Below are 24131 nucleotides of genomic sequence, written 5' to 3'. Positions count from 1 at the left end.
AGAAATGTTGAGAAGGAAAAATCCCTGCATTTTTTTTACGTCCCCTCTCATTTCTCTTAATTCTCTCATAGTTCATTCTTCATCTCTTTCCCTGTTAAACACACACATACACACACACTCCTGCTGGGCCAGGCTGGAGAGCGTAGACGCTTCAAGAATTCCAGATGTAGTTAACAGAGCTCAGTTGGAGCACAATTCACAGGAACGTGACCATTTCATCATTTTTTCCACCTCTCTGCTGGACACATGGCTGCTGGCAGTGGGTCCAAAATGGCTACAGTCCAACTGTACCCAGTACTACCCACACGGCTCCATCTGTGCCCTCCCCAAACACCATCAAATCAAGATTTATACTGTTGTACAAGAAGTATAAATCCGGCTTTAGTAAAACCCTTCAAAGTGTAAAAATGTACTGCTTGTAGCTTGATATATATGCGTATATTAGTGTATAAGTGTTAACCCAGTTAGACATGAGGCCGATTCTAAAAAAAAAAAAAAGGCTTCTAAATCCTGACCTACGTTTTTGTGTGTTGTGTTCAGATGCTGTGGAAAACTAAATTCAAAAGCAGTGGAGCGAGTGCGTGACACATTGTAGAAAATACCTTTATTCCATTTTATCTGATGAAATACAAAAGTGAAAACAGAGAAAATATCTCATTCCCATTTATTGATATCATCATTATAAATATCATTACCATTATCATTGTTATTAAGTAAATCAATTCAGCTATGTTGTGATTTATTCCTGTAAGACAAAATGAACATTAAGCACCATCAGAATCATAGTTCATATAAATAGCATTGTTTGTCATTCTGCGCCAACCAATGGGAAAAAAACATCAAGGTTTTTCAGAACAAAGGGAAATGTCTCAAACTCGTCAGACCGTCTCTTAACGGCAATCCAATCCAACACACACCCTGATTTATACTTTGTTGCATGCCAGTGTCTCGCAAGTAAAACAGCCAATCTACAAGCTCATCTGCTATTTTCGGTGTGAGACATGATGCGCTACCAAGTATAAATCAGGCTTGAATGTAAACTGCGTTTCATTTCCGTCATTGTCACAGCATGCCTCTGTCCAGCAGGACTCCAAATGACAATGTACAACAACAAATAAGGTCAATATAACTTTACCAAGAGAACAACAATAACAATAACCATAGTTATAATAACAATAATAATTATTCATAGCATTGATAATAACAAAACAAAAAAAAACAGAATTGGACATTATTGTTTGAGACTGTACCGCAGGTAATAAAACATTTGTATAAGCAGCCCTGTATTTCTTGGTTGATTGATAACGAATGCAACGGAGTTGTGTAAAAAAAAAAAAAAAAAGAATCTTCGATTTGTGAGCTCTTTATTCCCCTATCAACTGACTGTTTACACTGACTGAAGGACTGCTCTCCCTCCAAGTCTGAAAGATTTAAGATGCAGTTATGTAGTTGCACAGATATCAGGGTGGAAAATACCTTTAGAAAATATACCATATTTGGTACCACAGAGGTCATCTTCATTATTTGACACGTTTAAGCTGAGGTGGAGGGTTGGAGGTGCATTTCGATCACTGTGACTGCTGACTGTGGACAAATTCACTCTGCCCTACCCTGAAAAGTACTTGCCATGGGAAGTTCCACCATCAATACTTTAAACAAGAGGCATTTGGTAAATGTACCCCTGTCTGTGCCTGTGTGCCAACACTGTATGTAAGCGGCGTGTATTATATTCAACCCCATCCAGTACTCCACAAAGGTCAGGAATATTGCTTGAACGCAGGACCACTGTCCAAGTACCTGTGAGAAGTGAACACTTATAAGGAAATAGGGGATGGGAAACCTCTTAGTGGTAAAAGGGAGAAGGAGATATTGGAGATTTCCATAGCTAAGGTACAGAGCCAATCTCCTATTGAGACAATGGGTTTCAGAGCAAAAGCCCATCTGGAAACAATCAATTTCAGCAAGAAAGTTATATTGAGACAATGGACTTTATAGCGAAAACCCCTCGTAGGACATAATAATGTTCAGAGCAAATCTGTTACTCAGGCAGAGAAAACAAAATGAAACTTTATGGGAATGAAAATACATGTCAGGCAGCAGTTCAGCTGGAGTCGTCAAGTTAAGATAAGATTTTTTAGTTTCTTTTTAAATCTAGGGAGGGAAGAGAGCAGAGGAGGGACGGACCAAAGACAAGATTCCTAACAGATGGATGTCAAGTCATCTTGTCGACACTGACAATTCTTTCCTGTCTGCATGTGAGCGGGTCTGTCTCTAATCTCAGAACACGGAGCAATTACATGTAACATGTTAACATACAAATACACATTTCCTGATTCCGCTTTTAGTCCAACTTTCCCTTCTGTGGTATAATATAAACCACCCATGCCCTGATTGGTCAACATCCTCCTTCCATTCCCCGGTGCTTCTCTCGCTTTACTGGTTGTCAGATGTAGGCTCTTTTTCCAACCACACCCTCCTCCACCTTCATTCCATCCCCTCCCAGGCTTTCATCCACTTCATCCAGTGGCCTTTCTGGCTGTCTGTGTCTCTTTCTCTTTCTTGCTTTCTTTCTGTCCGTCTATTGGCAGTCTGTCAGTCCCCTGCCATTTTGTCTACACCTTGTCCAGCAGAGATCTCTGGCAGTAGAGGAGGCGTCGAGGCGTACCGTACTTTCTGAAGAACAACAGCGCTCCCAGAGTGACGACCACAAGCACCAATAGCAGCAGGGGAATCACAACGGCCGCCGGGCCTGCGCCGCCCTCTGATTCGTCAACCTCGATGATGATCACTTCCTCCTCTCGGCCCTTCTTGGGCTCCTCGCTGTCACAGCCCATCCAGTCGCTGAGCACTGACTTGGGGTAGCCGGCCTCTACCTTCATGTACTGGTTGTTGAACTTCCAGTACTTGTTGGCTTTGTAGAAGTAGGTATAGGCTGGAGTGAACGATAGAGACGGTGTTGATTATGTCATTTTTAAATGGAGGCCCACTCGGGAAACACGATGACATTGTATTCTAGTAAGACAACAGAGTGCTACAGTGATGATGTTTTTATGTCTGCCGAGTGCCAACCCAGCATGCAGCTTTCACCACAAATATCCAATGGATTTTGTGCATTGGGGGTTGAATAAATTATTATTATTAATAATGATAATAATATTTTCAATGAGTTAATCTCCACAAAACAACAGTATTTTTGAGGGGCGCTAGCCCCTCCTATATACAGCTTTAATGTGTGTCTTTCAAGGATGCTTGTTTAAGAAAAGGCCATAGACAATAAAGAGAAATGTAATGTTTGTTTTGAGGACTAAAACAAACATTAGCACTTAAACAAACATTATGTTGTAATTGATGTTGTAAAATGATAAGAGCGCCCCTCACAATTTACAATTTAGGCATTTAGCAGACGCTCTTAATCCAGAGCGATTTACATTAAGCAATAACAAAAGCATGGCATACATCACATATATAAAAAGTAGTTATCATGAATCATGCATAAACTAAGAACGTAACAGTGTAGAGTATCTATGTAAACTATACATACTATACTATATAATATATTATACATGTGTACTATAAAGTGCTATGACTACATAAAATGCAATTCTAGAGCTGTCTACGTAACAAGCTATAAGTCTGTTTAAAATACTATCTAAGTCTACATAATGTGCTATCTAAGGGGCTAGGCTAGGGCAAGTGCTACGGGCCATGGTGGAGTCTGAAGAGGTGGGTTTTTAGACTACGGCGGAAGATTGGGAGTGAGGCTGCACTTCACACCGGTGTGATTTTTAATTTCTACAACCACATAACAGCTTCACGATTGACATTGATTTTAAACTCTAAGCAGTGGAAATCTGTTGGGAACTCACTGCTGGGTTTAAAGCCCAAACCACACCAATGGGTTGCCATGCAACTCCTTGCAACCAAACGGTTGCGAGTATACTCATGAAGACGCATGTAGATGCAAGCAACCATTGAATTTAACCAATTGAATCACTTAGCGTCGACATGCGCCACCACGCGCTGACGTGCACCAGGACATGTCACACCTCTGGGACGAACACTAAAACTGTGTCGTTGCGTCTGGACTCTGGACCCATTGGTGTGTTTTGGGCTTTAGACAAACTGCATATTTACATAACAAAACATTTAGCAAATAATCTGTTGGAAGATTGAGAAGAACACTTACATCCATCTTCACTCATGATGGCCGCTTTGATGTTGTCTGGTGCACCGTTCCACATGCTGATGGGCTTGGGATAGTCTTTGTCCACTGTACGAGTCTTCTCATTGAAACGGAAGTACCTGCAAGTACCAAAAAGAAGGAGCTTTATTGACAAAAGCAAAGCATTTGAGGGGAAATACATTATTCAGGTGTGTTGTCACGAAAAGAATGTGCGTGGGCAGTGTGGGCATAATGTTCCAGGGTGGATGTTGTTCAATTTGAGATGGACTAAAGGATACAAAGGAAGGAATGTGACTCTTAAGACATTGGATGGGGGACACTATATTTACAGTATATCTTGCAGTAGATAAGCATGGAAAGAAATACAACAAGATAAGGCTAGGATAACTAGTCACCAATAAACAAAAGAGAGATACCATCAGCATGCATTGCAACAGGAATGCAAACCTCTCATGAGCCATCTGAACATCTCATCAACCATCTGCTACCATTCTTTGAGACAAACATACAGGTAACTGGGGCATGGCCAACTCCACCATTGTCTTGGAGGTGCACACAACTGGTATCCGCATTGCGTTTGTGAGACGGATCATATACAGTGGCATATTTTTCGGTTCTAGGCCATGATTATGGTGAAGTATTAGTATTATAGTTCAGGGACCTGCAACAACCACTATGTAATAGAAAATGAAGACGAGACCTAGAGATCGGAATATTTATTTTCAAGCTCTGACGTCGCGAGACATGGCCAAAGCATTTCCGGGGGTCCCCAGCCAAAAACGTTGAGAACCCCTGGTCTATCTGCACAGCCTTTGTGGTCTACTGGTAGATCACAATCTACCTTTTGGGCACCCCTACACAGATATTTACAAAAATGTATCACCTGTAAATCTTATTAGCAAGAATCAGCCTAACAGCCGAAACAGGATCAGACAGGTGAATACAATACAAGAGGGGAAAGAAACACATTGTTCCAAGTCTAGTTTACCTGGACCAAGTTGGCGATAGCTTTGTATAAGGTTTGTGAACTCAAGTTTTGGTTAAATTAGTGCCAGAGCCTGAATATAAAGGATATATACGATGGACTCACTTGTTGCCTCTGAAGAAGTAGGTCTGTCCTGTAGGGGTATAGAAGAGAGCAGCGTCCATCTTGTCTTTTGGTACACCTGTGCCCAGTTCCCTCAGGGTCTTGGGAGAATCCTTCTCTATAGTTGACTCAGTAAATGCCCAATACTTGTCACCTGGAGAGAGGAGAACAAGAGCAGCATTCGATAGTGGAAAGAGAGATGGAGAGGAGAAGAAATCAGAGAGAGGACCAGATGTTAATAGTAACATGCTACTTCCATCTCTTGCCAGCAATGATGTAATGATCCTAAATCTGGTTCCAATAGTACTCCCTACCCTTGAAGAAGATAAACTTTCCATCATCCCTCTCATAGGCTGCATTGATGTTGGAAGGCAGACCTCTCCAGAAGTGACCAATGGGCATGGGGTATCCTGGGAGAACCTTGTTGTTGCGTACACGCCATAGCCACTTGTCCTGTTAAAAACCAACACGCACGCATGCACGCGCCCACACACACACACACACACACACACACACACACACACACACACACACAATCATCTGTCAGTTTTCAATAAGTTAGCTTTTGAAATAATTCCTAACATACTATATTTGCAAAAACCTCATCACAATTTATTCCAGAATGTAAAAGTGTTGTTGTTACAGTGACCTGTGTGTGGAGATCATATTGCTTACCTTGAAGACAAACATCTCCCCTCTGAGGATAGCAATGGTATCGAAGTGTCCCTCACAGATGTCTGGGCCATGGTCGGGCCTGTCTGGGACTGAGGGCTTGGTGGGCCGCGGGGGAGGTGGAGGGGCTCCCGACTTTGTGCCTGAGGGAGACATTGAGGGAAGGGATAGGATGAGACACATGAGACACATTTCTCATAACTCAGAACCACAAGGCGTATTTCAAAATGCATCACTGCTATGCTGAGTTTGTCAGTGTCATGTTTGTTTGGGATAAAACAACAACACAGTACAATGAAAGTAACGTGAAAAATAAGCATGTGAGATTCTGCGTGCGGTTTAGCTGAGCACGGACCCTGTTGGGGAGTTTGTTACGGCTTCAATATCCGAATGGCATTCCAGAGGCTTAGCCACAACGGGACATACCACTGTTTGCCGTGGTGAAGGAACGTGCCCGCAGACATTCAGAGTTTGTTCGCCATAATAACATTCTACAATCATCTGGGAGAATGACCCACCGTAGATGGCCTGGATGCCTCTACGGTCGTCCTCTGGGAGCTGGAAGTTTTCAGTGTCCATCCACTGGTAGAAAGGGGCCATGATGGCTGAGGGGTTGTTGGAGTGCTCCAGACCCAAGGCATGGCCCAGTTCATGTACAGCAACGAGGAACACGTCATTACCTAAAGAAAGAGAGCCAGAAAGAAATACAGATAGACATGGAGACAGTCAGAGACGGCAGGAGGAAATTGCAGCACATTAGAGGCAACCTAAACCTGCAAACCAATGTCTAGACACATCGCACGGCTAACGGTATGATTACAACAATTACAGACTTCAAACCACGCAGTGAAAACTCACACGCCTTGCCTCCTATTTGTACCTGTCATCTGAGAGCCCTTAATACTTTCATATCCCCCGACACTCCCCGATCTGTCCCTTTTCTTACCCCCCTGGTCGACTGCTCCAGTGGTCCAGGGTTCAGCAAGGTCAAAGTGGGTGTCGCCCCCTATGCCATTGCCAGGGAAGTACGCGTGAGCCAGAAAACCACCCTCGCCATCGAACGGTGTGCTGTCGCCGTGGAAGCCCTCTGAAAAGGAGAGCATGATGTCGGCAAACTTATCCACGTCGTCCCTGATGTGGCTGTAGGGTATCTCTCTGAAGGTGAGAGGAATCATGACCTCCCATACCTTGAAGGCCTTGCGGATGGCTTCGAACGTGCCACGCTCCCCGACCTTGGGCGTGTAGTTCTGTATGCTGTTGCAGAGAGTGGAGAGAATTAGAATTAGAGCCAAGGAGGCAAGGATATAAAGTTTTGACCAGATAGTGTGTCGACCACATAATTGCAACGTTCCTAGTTCGATTGCGGCTGGTTGCATGTCTTTCCCCCTCCCTGCCCTTCCTCTCCTCCTGCAGACCGATTTATACTTTTGTCTTATGACAGTGTCGTGGACCAAGAATAGCCGACAAGCTCACAGTTTATAGCTTTTACGGCGTGGCACACCATCATACGACACAGCATAAATTAGGCATATCTTCCCTCTAAATAAAGCATGTGCTGCTTAAAAAGGGGAGAAAGAAATGGTATTCAAGTACAAGTGTCATTATCTAAGCTTGGAATCCATGTACTGTAAATTCAAGGGGTTTTACGGTGTGGCACCTAAGGGGAAGAACCATCTAGAAGAGCATTTGTCCGTGTACGGTGTAGGCTATGTACAGTACTGTGTACATGTCCACCCAATGTTTATGTGTGTACGCTGGCCGAGGAAGTCATTTCCTGACATTTTTCCAAATCCGTCAACATCAAGCATGTGTTATTTTGTGAACCAGACACACGGTCCCTCCAGGCTAAGGCCCTCTGGCTAGTAATGTATGTATGTCCTCAGCCCCCTATTTGGGCAAGACTGACATAACTTCATGATGTTGTTCACAAACAGCCCACATAGTAACTTTCTATCCATCCATACTCCAAAGCTAGTAGCTACAGATTGCACAGGAAAGGCTTGCTGTTATTGGACCGCATCTTGTTTTGCATTTTCAGATAAAAGGGATGATTTACTGACACAATAATAATTCTGATTCATTTGAGCAAATCATAATGGCGTTGATGTACTAGGGTGTGTTCTGACCTGAAGGTGACCTCGCTCTTGTCCCACTTCAGACCCTGGATGGCGTAACGTTTCCTCCTCAGATTGCTCTTCAGCTCCGCGCCAAACTTATCTGGCACACCACACCGCGGCCGACTCATCGCCCTGGAAGCAGCAAAAGACACTTAGGTATATGCCTTAACCTTTTTGGCGTTTTTTACTATTTTGAAAAAACATTCAAAATGGTTTCAAATATCTATAATATAATATCTGATCTACAAGCTCACAACGTGTCGATGTAGATCGTCAATTTTCATATTTTTAAACGTTAGTTTTTTTAATAGTAAAACAAAAACGTGTGTGTTGTTCACTCAATGGTCCAAAATGTAGGGTTGTTGTCTTTGGCTGGTCTTAATTTAACTTCACTCAGTCAAAGCTCACATTCCTCACTAGTGAGATTTATTGTTCGAACCCTTTACCCACTGGACAAAGAAGCATGGGCTTTACTCACTCTATTGTGTTGGCATCTACGGAACCTGTGACCGTAAGGCCATAAAACCTCTGCATAGCTGTTATCGCCGCAGTAATGGATTGGGGCGAGCGGATGGCCTGGGCACGAACATCACCAGGAGACAGGTAGCCAAATTTCTGTAGCCATGTCTGGATAAAGGAGGGACAGAGAGAAGGATAGAAAGATCAGACCTTTTCATGTAGAGAATGGGGAGTTAGAAAGCCATTTGATGCCATGATCATCCAGTCTGTGCTGCCGGCACACCTATATTTCTGCTGCACCAGACAAATAATCTAACTACAGAATACAGATTACATCATGTAAACAAAAACACTTCCACAGCAGTGCAGCGTTTCCTGCTATCGTTTGACCGGGGCTGGTTTTGTTTACACTCCCAAGAGGTTCACTGACACTGAATCAAAACATGTTGGTTTCAGGCGAGTGTTTTCCTGTGTTTCCCAAACAATGGGTTGGGACCCATGTTTGGGTCGTGAACCAAATTTTATGGGTCACGAGTAAATACACCCCTTTTTTGTTTCCTACATAAAATAAATAAATAAAAGATTTCAAAACATTTCATAAAGTTTAAACAAAAAAAATCACAATGTTTCATCAATTCAAAAACAATTACAACATTTCACGTATTTCATAAATACAATCGACACGTTGTGATCTTGTAGATCTGCTATTTTCACTAGTTTCAAGTAGTTTGGCTTCCGGGCAAATGCAATTTCTCTTTTGGGTCTTGAGCTAAAGATGTTTGGGAACCACTGATATAAATGCTGCTCATACCCCCAACAAACGTATCTTCACATGGCAGTTGAAACCAGTATGACAATCACACTTCCAGATTGAACAGTAGGCCATAATATTATCTAAAGATAATCACAAGGTAAAAATATACTGCTCATACATGTAAACATTGCTGTAAATTACACTGTATAGTATAATTATGAATTGCACAAGCATGTAGGCTACATGACATGAACTATTTGATTTTCCAAAGTAACCTCCTCCAAGGGGCTTCAAATCAACAGAGGTATAATTTCAGTCAACAACCAGGCAATTCGATATTTGAATCACCCTACTGTAAATAATGTAAGCGTAATACAAACATTAAACATTCTTATCTTCTCAAATAAATTATTGCATATTGGATCTGTAGCATCACACCTTTTGTCATAATGACCCCAAACCAAATACTGTACATAAAAGATATAGGCCTACAAACAATTCCCAACAATACAACTAAAATAACAAAAAACATATTGGTGGAACCTGCTACATCTAATTATGATTAGGTCCAGCTGCTATTCAGACAGCTCTTTATGGAAGACTTGAAGTTAATAATAGAGCTAATCACAATCTAAGATTTGTCCCAAAAGAAGTTGCAATAGTAATCATTCAAGGTTTTTTATGATCCTTAGGGTCATCCAAATAACATATTAAAAATTGTGAATTATATAAATTTTGGATCATGGTAAATTCAAGGGTTGAAAGTTGGGTACCATTAACATCCCATATAAGGCAAAAATGTCAAATTTTAATTAAGCTTTAAGTAGCATTTAACGTGTCAAACTAGGGGTTATTCATGATTCTGAATTCATTGCGAGCATTAGTTTTGCACGAAAAACACTCATTGGGTCCTCCTTGGGTCAGCACATTTGGGCACATTAAGGGCAAGTGGCTATGGCCGATAAAAACTTGAATTATTACTATTGCAATTTATTTTGGGGCACGCCCCTTTTTAGCTTAGATTGACTGGCCTATAAGGCACTGTTCTAGGTAACTAAACAGACACTTTTTTTGTCAGGTGAAACCTGACTAATGAAAGCTCATGAAATGTAGACAACCTAGTCATAGTCACCATCTAGTCATACTGAATGCCTGATCCTGTCCTGATTGGCTGCCACACACGCTGCCTAAGCCAATGAGAGTGTAGTATGATTGCCTGCTTCCTAAACTATGCCACACGCACCGCGAAAGGGCTGCATATCATTTCCGCACCACAGCGAGCAAGCTTTACCACCACAGCCTCGAAGCGAAAAGAGCTGCTAATGTTATGAGCTGGACACAGGAAAAACACAACAAAACACTGAACCACGCACAGAACGTCGGAAACGAACACAAACAACGGCCCGAGGTGCGAGGTTGTGACACACAAACATACACGTTACTACGGTCATATTCACACCAGAAAGCTTGACTGCGATTAAAACGAATCCTGCTGCACATTGTCGGAAAGTGCGCTTCATTTGGCAGGTCTGAAGCCTCATTCGAGTCCTATCAACGAACCACATTCTACTTCGCCAAAAAACGGGGGTTTCGCTTCGCTTCCAATCGCACCTGACTCACTGATTCACTGCAGGTGTGAATGCAATCGCATCAAATTAAGGAAATGAAGCAAACAATGTGGCGGATGAATGACAGTTGGAGACGGAGAGGGCATCATTTACGCAGCGCAAATTATGTCCATGAATAGACGTGGCCGAATGAGGAGACTGAAGCCCTCATTGAAATGAGGACGAGTAGGCTAGTACAATTACATTACTCAATTGCTTAAGGAAACACATAAAAACACTGCAATGTACAGAATAATCAGTCTGTTTGTGCGTAAACATGGAGTGCTGTCACTGTCACTGCTGTCACTGTGTGTGGGGGAAAATGTCGGGGCTAGGGCAAGTGCTATACGGGCCATGATGGAGTCTGAAGAGGTGGGTTTTCAGACTACGGTGGAAGGTTGGGAGTGCATTCCATAGTTTACACACACACACACACACACACACACACACACACACACACACACACACACACACACACACACACACACACACACACACACACACACACACACACACACACACACACACACACACACACACACACACACACACACACACACACACACACACACACACACACACACACACACACACACACACACACACACACACACACACACACAGTAAGATAGAGAGAGAGAGAGACGAGAGACGTCCAGTCCCCAAAAGACTGCATCCACATTAGTGACGTTACTGTAATTTTATGTAACTATTACTCGAAGTATAATTTTAACACCATAGATTTCACTGTGTAGTTTATGAATTGAACACATTGATAAAGTTCCCTGCTGCGTTTCCAATTGCTGCGGATGACAGCACAGTGTGAAGGCAAACGCAGCAAATTAAATATGCAGGAATGATGCAAGTTCTCCGCCCATTCGCATCGAGTCTATCGAATTAGAGGTGAGAATGCGACCTAAAATAATAATCATACTAATATGGGGGGAGAACACAACGGAGACAGCGCTTCTTTCACCTGACAAATATCACTATGTGATAATTTCTTGTTATACACTGACTGACCTTGTAGTCTTTGAACTCAGGCAGAAGTTAAAAGAGAAAGATGTTAGACGATGATGCACCATAAAAGCTTTACCGTGATTTAGTACCAATTAAAGGGATTTAAAAAAAACCTTTTGGTCATTATATCGTCTACTCAGGCTTATGTAACACCCCAGACAGTTTTTAAGTTGCTCGATTCTGTATCTATACAAACCCATTGTAACTTCAAACTCCATTTTAACCATAATAGATTCATCGAAAACACTTGTCTTTTTTTCTGGTGACTGATACAGCCCTCCTAATACTTGAGGGAAAATGTGGAGGACTCTGCTGCACGACTGAGGAGACTAAAGAATAAAAAAATATATAAAAAATAAATGAAAACAGTAAATGAAAAAACACGGCCCCTGTATTAGAAAGACAATATCAGTCACCAGAAAACAGGTCAGAGTTTGAAGTTACAATGGGTTTGTATAGGAAGTGGGCGGGGCAGCTAAAATGAATGTCAAATATTTAAATACTGAATCGAGCAACTTAAAAACTGTCTGGGGTGTTCACATAAGCAGACGATAAAATGACCAAAAGTTTTTTTGAAAGTGAAATATCCCTTTAAGTCTAATCATCCCTGGATACTTACAGGAATTTATAACATACTGTACATTCATCTCAATAAAACATGATGATACAGTGTCCAAAGCTATCATGGTAGAGGTTTTATGGACGATGCATCATTGTCTTTCTCTTTTACCCTCTGCCCTTATCTTTTACGTTCTGCTCATTACATGTCGTATCCGTGATACATTGCGAGCTTGTAGGTTGCCTATATAAGTGTTTCCCCCTCTTCTCTGGAAGCAACAACATAGTGACCAACTGAGAAGTGTTAGTTAATGGTTCACCATACTGGTGAGTCAACAGAAGGAGGGGCTAGGCTACTTGTGTGAACCTGTGTGTTTGTCAGGAATCAGGATGCGAGAATGTGGGAGTATGACGGTTTACTGACAGTACAGTGCTTGTTAAAACATGTCTCTGACTCTGCGTGTGACGGAGAGAGAATATGGTCAAAAGAAACAAAGACAAATATGTTTGTGTGCGTGCATTTGTGGGAGCTCAGCATTTTGTGCTTGCACAACCAATGCCAAATTGACTAAACAACGAAACCGAAATAATTTGGATACGCAAAAGCATATTAATTCCCGAGCTGGATCCCTGAATGTGCATGTCAGGCCTTGGCCCTGGGGCCCAAAAGTCACGGGGGCCCTCTAGAATATTGGGCTAAACTGATACTCACTGTTCCAGAGCCCATTTTATGAAGTAGGCAAGTAACTGGAGCCCCCCAGAGCAATAAAAGACTACAAAGGCTCATTCAAATCGAGATAGTCAGAAGTGACTTCTTGTTTCCCAACACCCTCAACAATTGCCTCTGCACACAAAAGGCAAAATATTTGGTGTAGTTTCTGCTTGCCCAGAGTTGGCCCGCCCAGGGCCCCTGGTCAATACTGTATAACAATTGGTTGTTGTGGCATATGGCCAACTCATTCTCACACCTGTTGCGTCAACCGGGTGGATTTGACCATGGAGCACCCGTTTGATGTGATGGGACTTCCCATCGTATCGCATGTTGATGAGGATGTGATATATTGAAATTTCCTTTAGAGGATAGCCCCTTGCGATGTATCATCTCGTTTTAGAGGGGGTCCTCTTACGATGATTTACGGTATGCAATATGCAACTTATCGCTATGCGACTTCAACGGTGCGAGTTGGCAGCTTACTTCGCACCGCTTGGCATGTCCACTTGTTCCGTTGATGGTTTTAAATGTTTCATAGCAGACACATCAACCTATTGGGCTATACTGAAAAATGACGTGAAAGGGGAACCCGTGGTCAGATGTTGCACCAACTCGTCACGTACGACCTGAGAGCGAGAATATGTTGTGGATGGCAGCAGGTCACTCAGGCTACCTTACGTCATCATTATCTAATGTTAAGATCCTATAGTACCTGATAGTTGAAGACCCACTGTCCCTTTTGTACTGTACAGGGTGAGAAGGTCCTTTATGTGTTTTGTGTTATTCCATAAGCCATAACTATTGGCAGCTTTAACAACTTTCTCCATGCCATGTCTACCACCATGCTAAGCGCTACAGCCTAAAATACTGTATCTCATTAATGCAATTTAATGGACATATATTTCATTTATTTTCAAATGCATGGATTAAGTTTAGGTGGTGGGTTTTATCCTGTGATGAATGAGAACCCTTTTAGGGTTTCTGGAACTTGAAAATGGGCTATACTGTATTTTTGTCACAAACCTGTATAGGCCTTTTTAATAAGTTGATACATTTAAATTGATATGTTATTGTAATAATGCATATGATTTTAATACCCTGAGCAAACATGAATGCATACATACATGCAGCCTATTGCTGTACACCGGTGACAAAATTGAGAGAAGTCAGCAATGGATTGCAAACTGAGTGCAGGAGTGGACTGGAAACAACACAAGCAAGCAAAAGAAAAACGAAAAAAGGGCACTCACCAACACACATTATTCCCACTCTGCTCATTCTGCTGTCATCCATAATCTAATCATATTCCAAATGTTCTATAGAGGGTATGCGCGTGACATCATCATCAAACCCGGAAGTTATGCAGGAATGCCTACTGAGTGGCAAAAAACTACTTTCAGGCCTTGACAACCCATGCATCCAAACATAAAAGTCCTATCTGATTGCATTAAACAACGTTAAACAATGTTAAACTCACTTTGCATGTTGCTTTGCCACTCGATGTGCCATTCACTTTAAGCATGTGCATACCCTCTATTCTATATGTAATTTTAAAATGAAGGTCTAAATTGAATTATCACAATTTGAGGAACTGTGGCAACATTGATTTGAAATCAATGTTGCCACAGTTCCTCTGATTTCACAATAAGCACCACACAATCCTCTGGGCTTCCTGTAGCTTGAAGCAAAGAACATGTTAAGGTTCCTCTTTGCTTGGCCACTGGTGATGAGCACGGAACATTTGTGGTCAGTCTTCATTGGTACAGAGACATAGGTGGGAAAAAGGTGAACTGGTGTGTACATCCAATCCAAATGGGTTCAGGTGAAGTGAATAATGAATATGATGGAATTATTTTATTCCTGTGATATGAGGGGGGTCACCGCACATTGTGTGAGTATCTGTGTGTGAGTGAGTGACATGACTTGGTTGTGAGGAGAGATGAGACCCAGAACTCTGTCTATATAATGCTGTCATCTCAATAGACAACTGTACAACTTTAAACAACATCAGACTTACTGATTACTGAATGTTCAATTTTGATCTCAATCTCTTGAGCTCGCACTTTGTAATATTAGAGGAGTCAAGCAGGGAACCTCGAGTTCAAACCTGCGGTCTTCCATGTCAACCAAAGCCATCAGAAGCTGATCTTTCCTTTTGAAATGGGAGACTAGCCCGGATTCTCCACTGCCTCGTGCTGGTGACCTTAAGATGGACTGTCGGAAACAGACGCAGCAATTTACTTTTGCTTGGAGAGCTGCCCTTACATCTGCATTCAAGGTGGAAACACATCTTTTTCCCCACTATCCGCCTGATGGAGTTCTGCTTGCTATGCAGACGCAAGCCCTACATGAATGTGTTTCCATATTTGTGTATGTACAGTATCTGTGAACCATACTCAGACACTGGGTGTCTCCATTTCCCCTCTTTTATTTAAACCACAAATTAAGTCAGTGGAATTACCCAGAATTCCTGCGTTACAATCCTTTAAACCTCAGAGATGTCAGTCTTTTTCCTGGGTTTTCATTCTCCTTTTTTGAAGGAATGGAGCGTATGAAAGAGAAAAGGGGGAGATGGAACTCTAGTAACTGTGTACAGTAATATCAGGTGATATGATATAGTACCTGGGAGGCTGGGAGCACACATACACTGTACAGTCAGACATACCTGTCCTAGGTACACACTACACACTGCCCCATTTTCATAGTACTAATACTATACCTGAGTACACACTACACGCAGCCACTATCCAGTAACACAAGGTCATAGTACCTGTCCTGGGTACACACAGCCACTGTAGAGCAATGGCCAGAGTACCTGGGTAGGTAGGTACACACAGTCACTGTACAGTAATGGCCATCGTACCTGGGGGTACACAGAGCCGCCCGCTGCACACATGAGCTGTGTAGAGGCGGAGAAAGAGGCTCATTTATGCAGCAAGTTGACCTGTAACTCAATCCTGCTTTCTCCTTCGCTACTAACACTTCACTGGCCACATTTGCTCATCTACTTCATTTTACTGGTCTCCTGCTGCCTCAGTGTCTGCACAGTTAAATCAGCCATGTCAATATAACTGAGAATGTAAAAATTGACCCAATCCATATCTACAAACTCGTAGATATGTAAAGTAGATTTGTATTACTTTTACTCTGTCTCTCTGTGTCTACCTGTCTCTCTCCTTCTTGCTCTCTCCTTTTCTCCCTCCTCTGCCTGTTCTTGTTCCCACCACCCCTCCTTCCCTTCCCATCCATCCCCCCGTCTGACTGCAGCCTTGTGTGCGCTCGCTGTGGCTCCGGTGCGGTGACGCGTCTGCCTCTATAAAAACACTCTCCGCTCCGCTGGATGAAAAGTTTCCCCTCCTCTGCCGTCAGGCCCCCTCGCTTTTCCCTGCCGCTCCTACCAAGTTATCCCTCCCCCCGCCACCGTTCGGACGCCAGGTATCCCGACATGCACTGCTCCCCCTGGAACCCCCCGGCAGCCACAGTCAAAGGTTCTATTTATCCTGTCTTGTACATGGCCGGTATTGTTGGCCTCGGTGTAGCTAGGTAGCTTAGCTGCAGAGCTCTGTGTGGTCAACGGACTGGCTGGACCCACGAGACGGCTGCTGTTTTAGTAAACAGACCCCTGGGTCTGTGCAGTGTGTGGACTGACGTGTGGTCCAATGGTATAATGCACAGACGTACAGACGGGGCCAGCGTCATGCAAATGTGCTGGAAACGGTCAGTTCAGTGAAGTTGTGCAACCTGCACGTGGGTACTCTGTATGTATGTTGCAGAGGATCAGGATGATCACTCACAGCCTAATTTCAAAGTGACACATCACTTTGCAGCAAGACACGCCCTGTAAATTAGGCTTACTACTGTACCTTCCTCTAGTCTAAAGTTTACATTAGACTCTAAACTTTAGAGGGCTACAATCATTGGTATCGTATTTCAGGGACTAACAACTATGCTCCCTCAAAGGGTTGGGATTGGGGTTGAGGAGGTTAGGGTTGGGGTTAGTGTCAAGGTTGAGGTAAAAATGGGCTGAGGGAATATATGCCTGATGAACCAGGTAGGTAGGCTATATACGCTGACGCTCCCCTATTAAACTGGGAAGGGAGAACAATTTCATAATAGCTGTGTGCAGTGCACTGTAAAAGAGCTTGCCAATTCCAATATGCTACTGAATATGATGAATGCTTGCAGTCTCCATTGTCAACAGAAGCATATACATCTATAAACGTCAAGACAGCGGAGAGGGATGCACATTGTTTCTCAATACTGATTAATTTCATATTTACAACAGCTACCAGTAGATTAAAAGTTTGTTAACAGTAATTCGGGAGCGTCCATACAGAGACATTATTTGAACTAGTCCCTGCTGTCAAAGGACATGTTGGTTCCTCCTGTACGCTATAAACACATAATTCTATTGCAGTTTCAGCTACAGTATGAATAAACAAAATAAGAATTTTGTGCTGATGATTCATTTTGTGGAACAGAGGGACTATCCATGCAGGTAACGAATATTGTAAAACCAGTGCCTCTCAGAAATGGGATGAGTGATCTAAAAAACAAAAAAAACAAACGTGTGTCAATAGGAAATATTTCAGCCCTCTAATTGGCTGTCGGTCGACTCTGTCACTGCTCATTTCATTTGCATGAAATTGAACTTTTCTCAACTTTTTGTTGCCTAGTTGCTGTTCTGTCACCAGGCAACCTGCCATGCCATGGCAGATTGTCTGTCGCTGTAGCCCACGCGACCATTGGAAATTCCAGCTGTTTGTCGCTTGACACTTGTTGTCCTTTGTCAGTCACTTTGTGTGAACACAGGCCAGGGTTATACAAAGATGTTACATTGTATCGTGCCATGTCAAAGGGAAAACCAGATGCTGTCATTGTTTACATGTGTACTGTCTGGTCAGTCTCTCGTGACAATGAGCTAGACACAAATATACTATAAAAAAACCACAATCCGCTGGTTCCTGTTACTGTTATGAACAATAAAAACTTCCCAGTCCAATAATACCCACTGTGGTGAGAAGAGAAGGATGACATTATTTCCAGAGTAAATAACTCAGTGGAACAGCATGCTGTTTAAGGTGACTAGTGTGTCTAGTGTTTGCTGATGGTAGTTTTGAGCATCTATTATTATAAAAATGCGTATAATAATCGCTTGGCGAAGAACGGACCAGTCATTCCCATCGAGTGGCGCAGTTGTACGGAAATTCAGCAAATTATAAATGAGGCCTTAGAAAACAAAATATCACATTTGTGTGAAGTGAGAGGCGTCTCTCATCATCATACATCATCACATTCCGGCCAATCACAATTGCCGTCCTCACTTTTTATCCTCAATTCCGTGGTACACACAGACCCAGAAAGCTGGCTATAGATTTCTGTGGCTTTCTGAGCACATTCCGTGCTCAGCCAATCAAATCATCGCTATGGGGTACACACATTGCTCAGCCAATCAAATCATTGCTATGGGGTACACACAAACAGAGACATAGAGTAAGACGACATTGAGGGGGCAGAAAACAGCCCGGTCACGTGGTTCACTGTCACTGTAAAGCCTATACTCTAATGCATTCCGTAAACTTCCGGTTCAGGCCTTTGTCACTATTCGCCAATAGAAGTCTATGTAGAAGAGCCGCCATTGGACTGGCCCCATGAAGTTAACGGAGTTGTCTTAACTCTGTATTACTCTATGGCTCTGCACACAAACACACAAAGCTGGGCATAGGAGCGGCTAGCACCCCTAAAAAATACTGTTTTCAGAATGACCATATCCAGCAGTGTCAAACAAAGGAGAGGATGGACATATTATATATGCTTTCAAGCAGGCTGCTGGAACAATCCACAGCATTCTAATAGTGAATCTGGATTTCTTTATGCAAAGAAATAAACTGGATGTTTTTTTCCGCATCTTAAAACATTCGCAAATAATTAAAGACTCTGGGAAGAAAAGAGCAGATAGGAACTTAAGAAGTCAGGACAGGAGAATGGATAAAGGATTCCATGCATGGAGAGCAAAGAGAGGTAAAGACATTAGAAGGTGGAGAAGTGGTAAACGAGAGGGGATAGAACTTAGAAGCATGACTGAATTTAAATTTGAGAGAGACAGACTGACTCAGTTTTTCCCTTTGGCTTGTGCCAACGGAAAAAACAGAGAATCCTGGTCATGAGTGACTGAATCTCACATTGCCTTCGTTTCTTTGACCCAGTTAGACTTCAGACCATGCACAATAACTTTGATCAACAGGCACGATAACGATCGATCAACAGGTTCAGCGACTATGCAATCGCTGCACAGTATTTTTACTGGCCTTGCTAGGTAAAAAATACCCAAACTATTTGCAGCTTGATATTTTCAGGGTCTTGCAGTAATGTATTTAGAGTGGCAATTGGCCCCTGCAGCAGACTAGGACGCAGGATTTGTGTCCTAGTGAAAAAATCCTGTGTGGTGTCACTGCCACTGGTGTGACATGCAGTGTACTTGAGGTGCACACTAACTACTGTAAGTAAACATGTATTTCGCTGCAGCATTACAGGGCCATGCATGTAGAGATGTGTGTTGCGCACGCCATTAAATATATGTTATTAATCATTTCTGTATATTTGAAATTGGTGGCCATAATCAATGAGGGCTGTAGTTACAGACAGTATGACTTGGCTGCATTTACACTTTAAATAATACACAATAGGCACTTCACAATCAATCATTGTCATTCCACCACAGTCAAAATATTATGTGTTTGTGACCGTGGTGATATTTTCAGTATGCTGGTCAGGGTCTTAAGCACAGATTTGGGATCAGTTGAGTTCTATTGGCTTTCTTTCTTTCTTTTCTTAATTCAAATTCAAACAAAAAAGGGCGACTTAGAGGTCTGCATAGTCAAGCCATGGCTCAATGCCTTTGAGCACCACATTGCACCATATGTCAAATACTTAGCTAGAAATCTAATACATTAAGTTTCATGGCCTTGTGGTTTGATGATGATACGGACAGTCACATACATACACAGTACACACATTGATTAACCAGCCATATGTAGTTTGTCAAACCAAAATAGTCAATATACATATCCCATGTCATGGTGCGACACGCTATAATGATGACCAAAATAAGGCTGCCAGGTTGAAACTTTGAAAGTGGTTACAATTACAAATCGCTTTGCGGCTCAACTAATACGGTGTGAGACCAGAAATACTGAGCTTGGTCAGAGTGGCCTTAAGAATGCAAACAACCCCTCTATAGTCAAGACGCTGGGTGGAAACATTTCCTCTTTGTTGACCTCTCTGTGGAGTATAGATAAGCATGCTATCTGTGGTGTCTGTCCTCTGAAGTTCACCGGTTTCCCATTAAGGTTGAGTCCAGCTGATTGTTTCAAAGTGACAGCTTGTAATCAACAGAGCAGCATGCACCGGAGTTGAACAAAGATGTTCAGCACACTTTGATGCTTCAACCACAACCATTCCTGTCAAGATGTACTGAAGTGAATCCATATGGGGTTTGCCTCAATGTGTGACCCTGCACTGTGATCACGAGACATGAGACTCCAGATGTGCAACTCTTTCTAGGGAAAAATATTAACTTTTGAAGCCTGATTTATACCTTTGTCATAAGCTCACAACAACGCACTCACATCACAAATGTAACTTGTCGTTAGCTTATAGATCTGCACGTCGCCGTCATACGACAAAGTATAAATTAGGCATTAGCCAGATCCTGTCTCAGACCCACTTGTTTTCATTGTTGCCCACTTCCTTCACAACCAGCCATTTTGTAGACTATGCAAAAATTGTGAGTCAAAACAGATGTTGAACATTGGAAATGTAAACTGTTGCAGTTACTAGTTTGTCTTAAAAGGCATAGTGACTTTTTTGTATAATTTGAAATGTATTTATGCCCCCGTTAGTGGGGCTTGTCTACTGAATTACCAACAGCTTAATTGGTCTTATGCTGTCAAAGTGACGTTTTTAGATTTTATTTTATTTTACTTTTATGCTTTCACATACCCAGGAAACCAATTTAAACCAGAGAGAGGAGAGATAAGACAAGATGGGGATTGAAATCGAACCTGGGTCCGACTCCTCACTCACTTACAAGGATCTGTCTGAGCCACCAGGCACATGACATTTTGTTACACAGTGGATACAATATACCGGTAAACCACGTAATTTCTTAATTTCAGTTCCTCATTCTGGATTCTGCTTCCTCATTTCTCAAAACGGAACACTACGTCTTGAGTCTTTAGCTGGAGGATCTGAGCCCTAATAATACATTTACATCACTCAGTTACACAGATTCTATCTGTCTCCCTCTCTTTCATTCCTCCCTCCATCCACTCCCATGTCTGTGCTGAGAGTGCTCGCTCACACACTTTCCCCGGGAAGCCGCCATTCTTTTACAGTTTAGTCTACTTTTCCCACAGACACACAAGCAAACCATGGCGTTGATCATAGGTTTCACATACAACGCTCAGGTGATGTAATCCAGAACCTGTAATTATTGGTAATGCCCTCACTGCGTCGTGGCTGGCTGCTATGTCTGGTGCCTGTTATGTCAGCACTGTTTAGCATGGACTCACTTGTCCACAAGTGTGTACATAATGACACAAGCCTTCATGAGCCCTCGACTTACAATCTGATCACCTGCAGGGCAGGTACTGTATGTCATACTCTGCTTCAGCATGTGAACAAACAGCCTTTTTGCAGTTGTGTTCTATAGCTGCCTACTGTTATAACATAGTATTGAAAATGATGCTGTACATTTTATGCCACCGTGCCACGGCATCAACACAGCTGCATATTTTCTTTTTTTGCATTTTGTTTACAGCCATCCATCACTCTGCTAGTCTTTTCCTCAGAGAGGCCTGCCTCTGTGGACTCTTAAGTTGTCTACCTCCCCCCCTCCCCTTTCTCTCTATCTCTCTCTCGGTTCTGAGTTGAGTGATAGACCATGTCTGGCCTGACTCAGGCGCCAGCTGTTTGTGGTCACTGACTAAGGTCCCTCATGCATCCTGTCTAACATGCACTATGCAGTGCTTCCCAAACTTTTTAGCTCGAGACCCAAAAGAGAAATCAGACGTTTGCCCGGGACCCCCAAACTAGTGAAAATAGCCGATCTAAGCTCACAGTCACAACATGTTTCTTCAGTGAACACAGAGGACTTTTTTCACAGAGGACAAGCTCCCTTGGTCATCAATACTGTAGCAACTAGTTATCAGAGACACATCTTGAAAAACATTACAGTGCAACTGAACGTGCCCTGGCCTATAACACTGCCTTAACAGTATAGATTAACATCGGACACCCATCATGGATTTTTTATTTATCACCTACAGAACAATGGTATTACATAAAATAGGGTATGCAGACTGGCTGACACACCTAATCATTTTGCATGGACACTAATGGTAAACATGTTGTTTAGTTAGAGGCTAGATGGTAGTAGGTAGTTTAGTGTCTCCAGGCCTGAGCTTCACAGCCTGTGTCTGTGCTGTGGCCCACTAGTCTACCAGAGGGGGCCGTCATGTCCAGTTTGCTGCATGCAGCTTCCTCCCTCCTCTACCCAGTTTACTGTCTGCAGCAGATGAAAACCATTAGCTATTCCCTCTAAACCCCACCACCCCCATTTTCTCAGAACAAAGCAGCTCAGCTCAGCTGAGTTTTCAAAACTTTGCGCTGCCCCCCACTCCCTCTTTGCTCCCCAGGCCAAAAGGTTTACAATCATTGCATTTCTCTGTGGCTTCAGAAGGCTACCATCTCATGTTACAGGCAGTTTGTGGTCTTGTTTCATTTCTTGATGCTGTTGAAAAACAGAAGGTTATGGCCTATAACATAACACAATATTAACAATAACACCAGTCCAGTTAGCAGATCATGAGACTCAGACTTCCTGTAAAGGAATATAAGTTTTATAATCTTTCAAGAAGAAAATAATGCATCTGCATATTATCTAAAACAGTTCATCATCACACATGTCTTTGCTTATCATTCCGTAGGCTATATTTCTAGACGTCGATTGTATACATCACCTAGGCCTATAGCTACCACAAACAGTTATAACATAACCATTTGACTAATCAGTGATCACATTCCGTTTTAGAGATACATACCTCGGCTTTTAATACGTCTTCGGTTATTGCAGAAGTAATCCCAAAGTAGAGACTGCACGCCAGCGTGAGCAACTGGGCCACCTTCTCAAGCCGGGGCAGCATTGTGATGATATATCTGCAATTTATCCAAAACTAATACTTTGTGGTCCTTAAGGTCCTTATGGGGACACCATCGGTTGAAAACCAGATGTTTGGCCTTATTCCGTGTATAGTTAGTATTTACGGAATATATGCCAAAAACCTGTGCTGTTCATGGACACCTTTTGCGCACAGGTCAGTTTTGGTCGCAACAAAAAAAATCCTTTGGAGAAGTTACTTCAATCAGTAGGCTACCAACGTCGCAAAATCCAAATAAACGTCCCCGATGTCAAAACTTCATAGTTGTGTTTCCTTTGTCTCCGTTCAAGTACTTGTCTTCAACTTCTTTACTCTGTTGATAGAGAAATCTGAATCTGGAGCATGTGGACGTGGTCAGAGAGAGAGAGAGAGAGAGAGAGAGAAAGAGAGAGAGAGAGAGAGAGAGATTTGCTCGTCCCTCCAGATGTGACGCCATAGCCTATATCAAAGTCTTGATCGTATTTTTTTACTATCATTTGTAAAATGACCTTGGTTTGGATGAAAGTAGCTGGAAATAATAAAATAATAACATTATTATTGTTGTTGTTGTTTTTGTCTTTGATGTTGTTGCTTTTGTTACACATTAGCACATTCGTTTAAGATTAGGTTGTAACTAGCTCTGATCCATAGCTCTAATGCGTTGCATTTGCAACGGCAGCAAGAGCTTGCACTGCAGTAAGGCTATATGGACCAGAGCTATAGGTTGTAACATAATTTTAAACGAATGTGTCACACTGCCATT

General features: G+C 42.5%; 1 protein-coding gene across 1 annotated transcript; it reads right to left on the bottom strand.

Moving 5' to 3' along the window:
- Window positions 1-585: 585 nt before the first annotated feature.
- On the bottom strand, window positions 586-23697 carry mmp14a (matrix metallopeptidase 14a (membrane-inserted)). Its single transcript, XM_079490834.1, has 10 exons — window positions 23273-23697; window positions 8538-8686; window positions 8069-8191; window positions 6889-7196; window positions 6461-6622; window positions 5946-6085; window positions 5585-5723; window positions 5274-5424; window positions 4187-4302; window positions 586-2932 (listed from the first exon to the last, which is right to left on the bottom strand). Exons 1-10 carry the CDS (start codon window positions 23372-23374, stop codon window positions 2613-2615), a joined length of 1710 nt encoding a protein of 569 aa, XP_079346960.1. The 5' UTR covers window positions 23375-23697; the 3' UTR covers window positions 586-2612.
- Between the last annotated feature and the right edge of the window lie 434 nt (window positions 23698-24131).

This window comes from Electrona antarctica (assembly GCF_951216825.1).
Source record: "Electrona antarctica genome assembly, chromosome: 21".
Taxonomy (NCBI): Eukaryota; Metazoa; Chordata; class Actinopteri; order Myctophiformes; family Myctophidae; genus Electrona; species Electrona antarctica.
The sequence above is the reverse complement of the archived record's forward strand: the minus strand, read 5'-3'. Positions and strand labels throughout refer to the sequence as shown.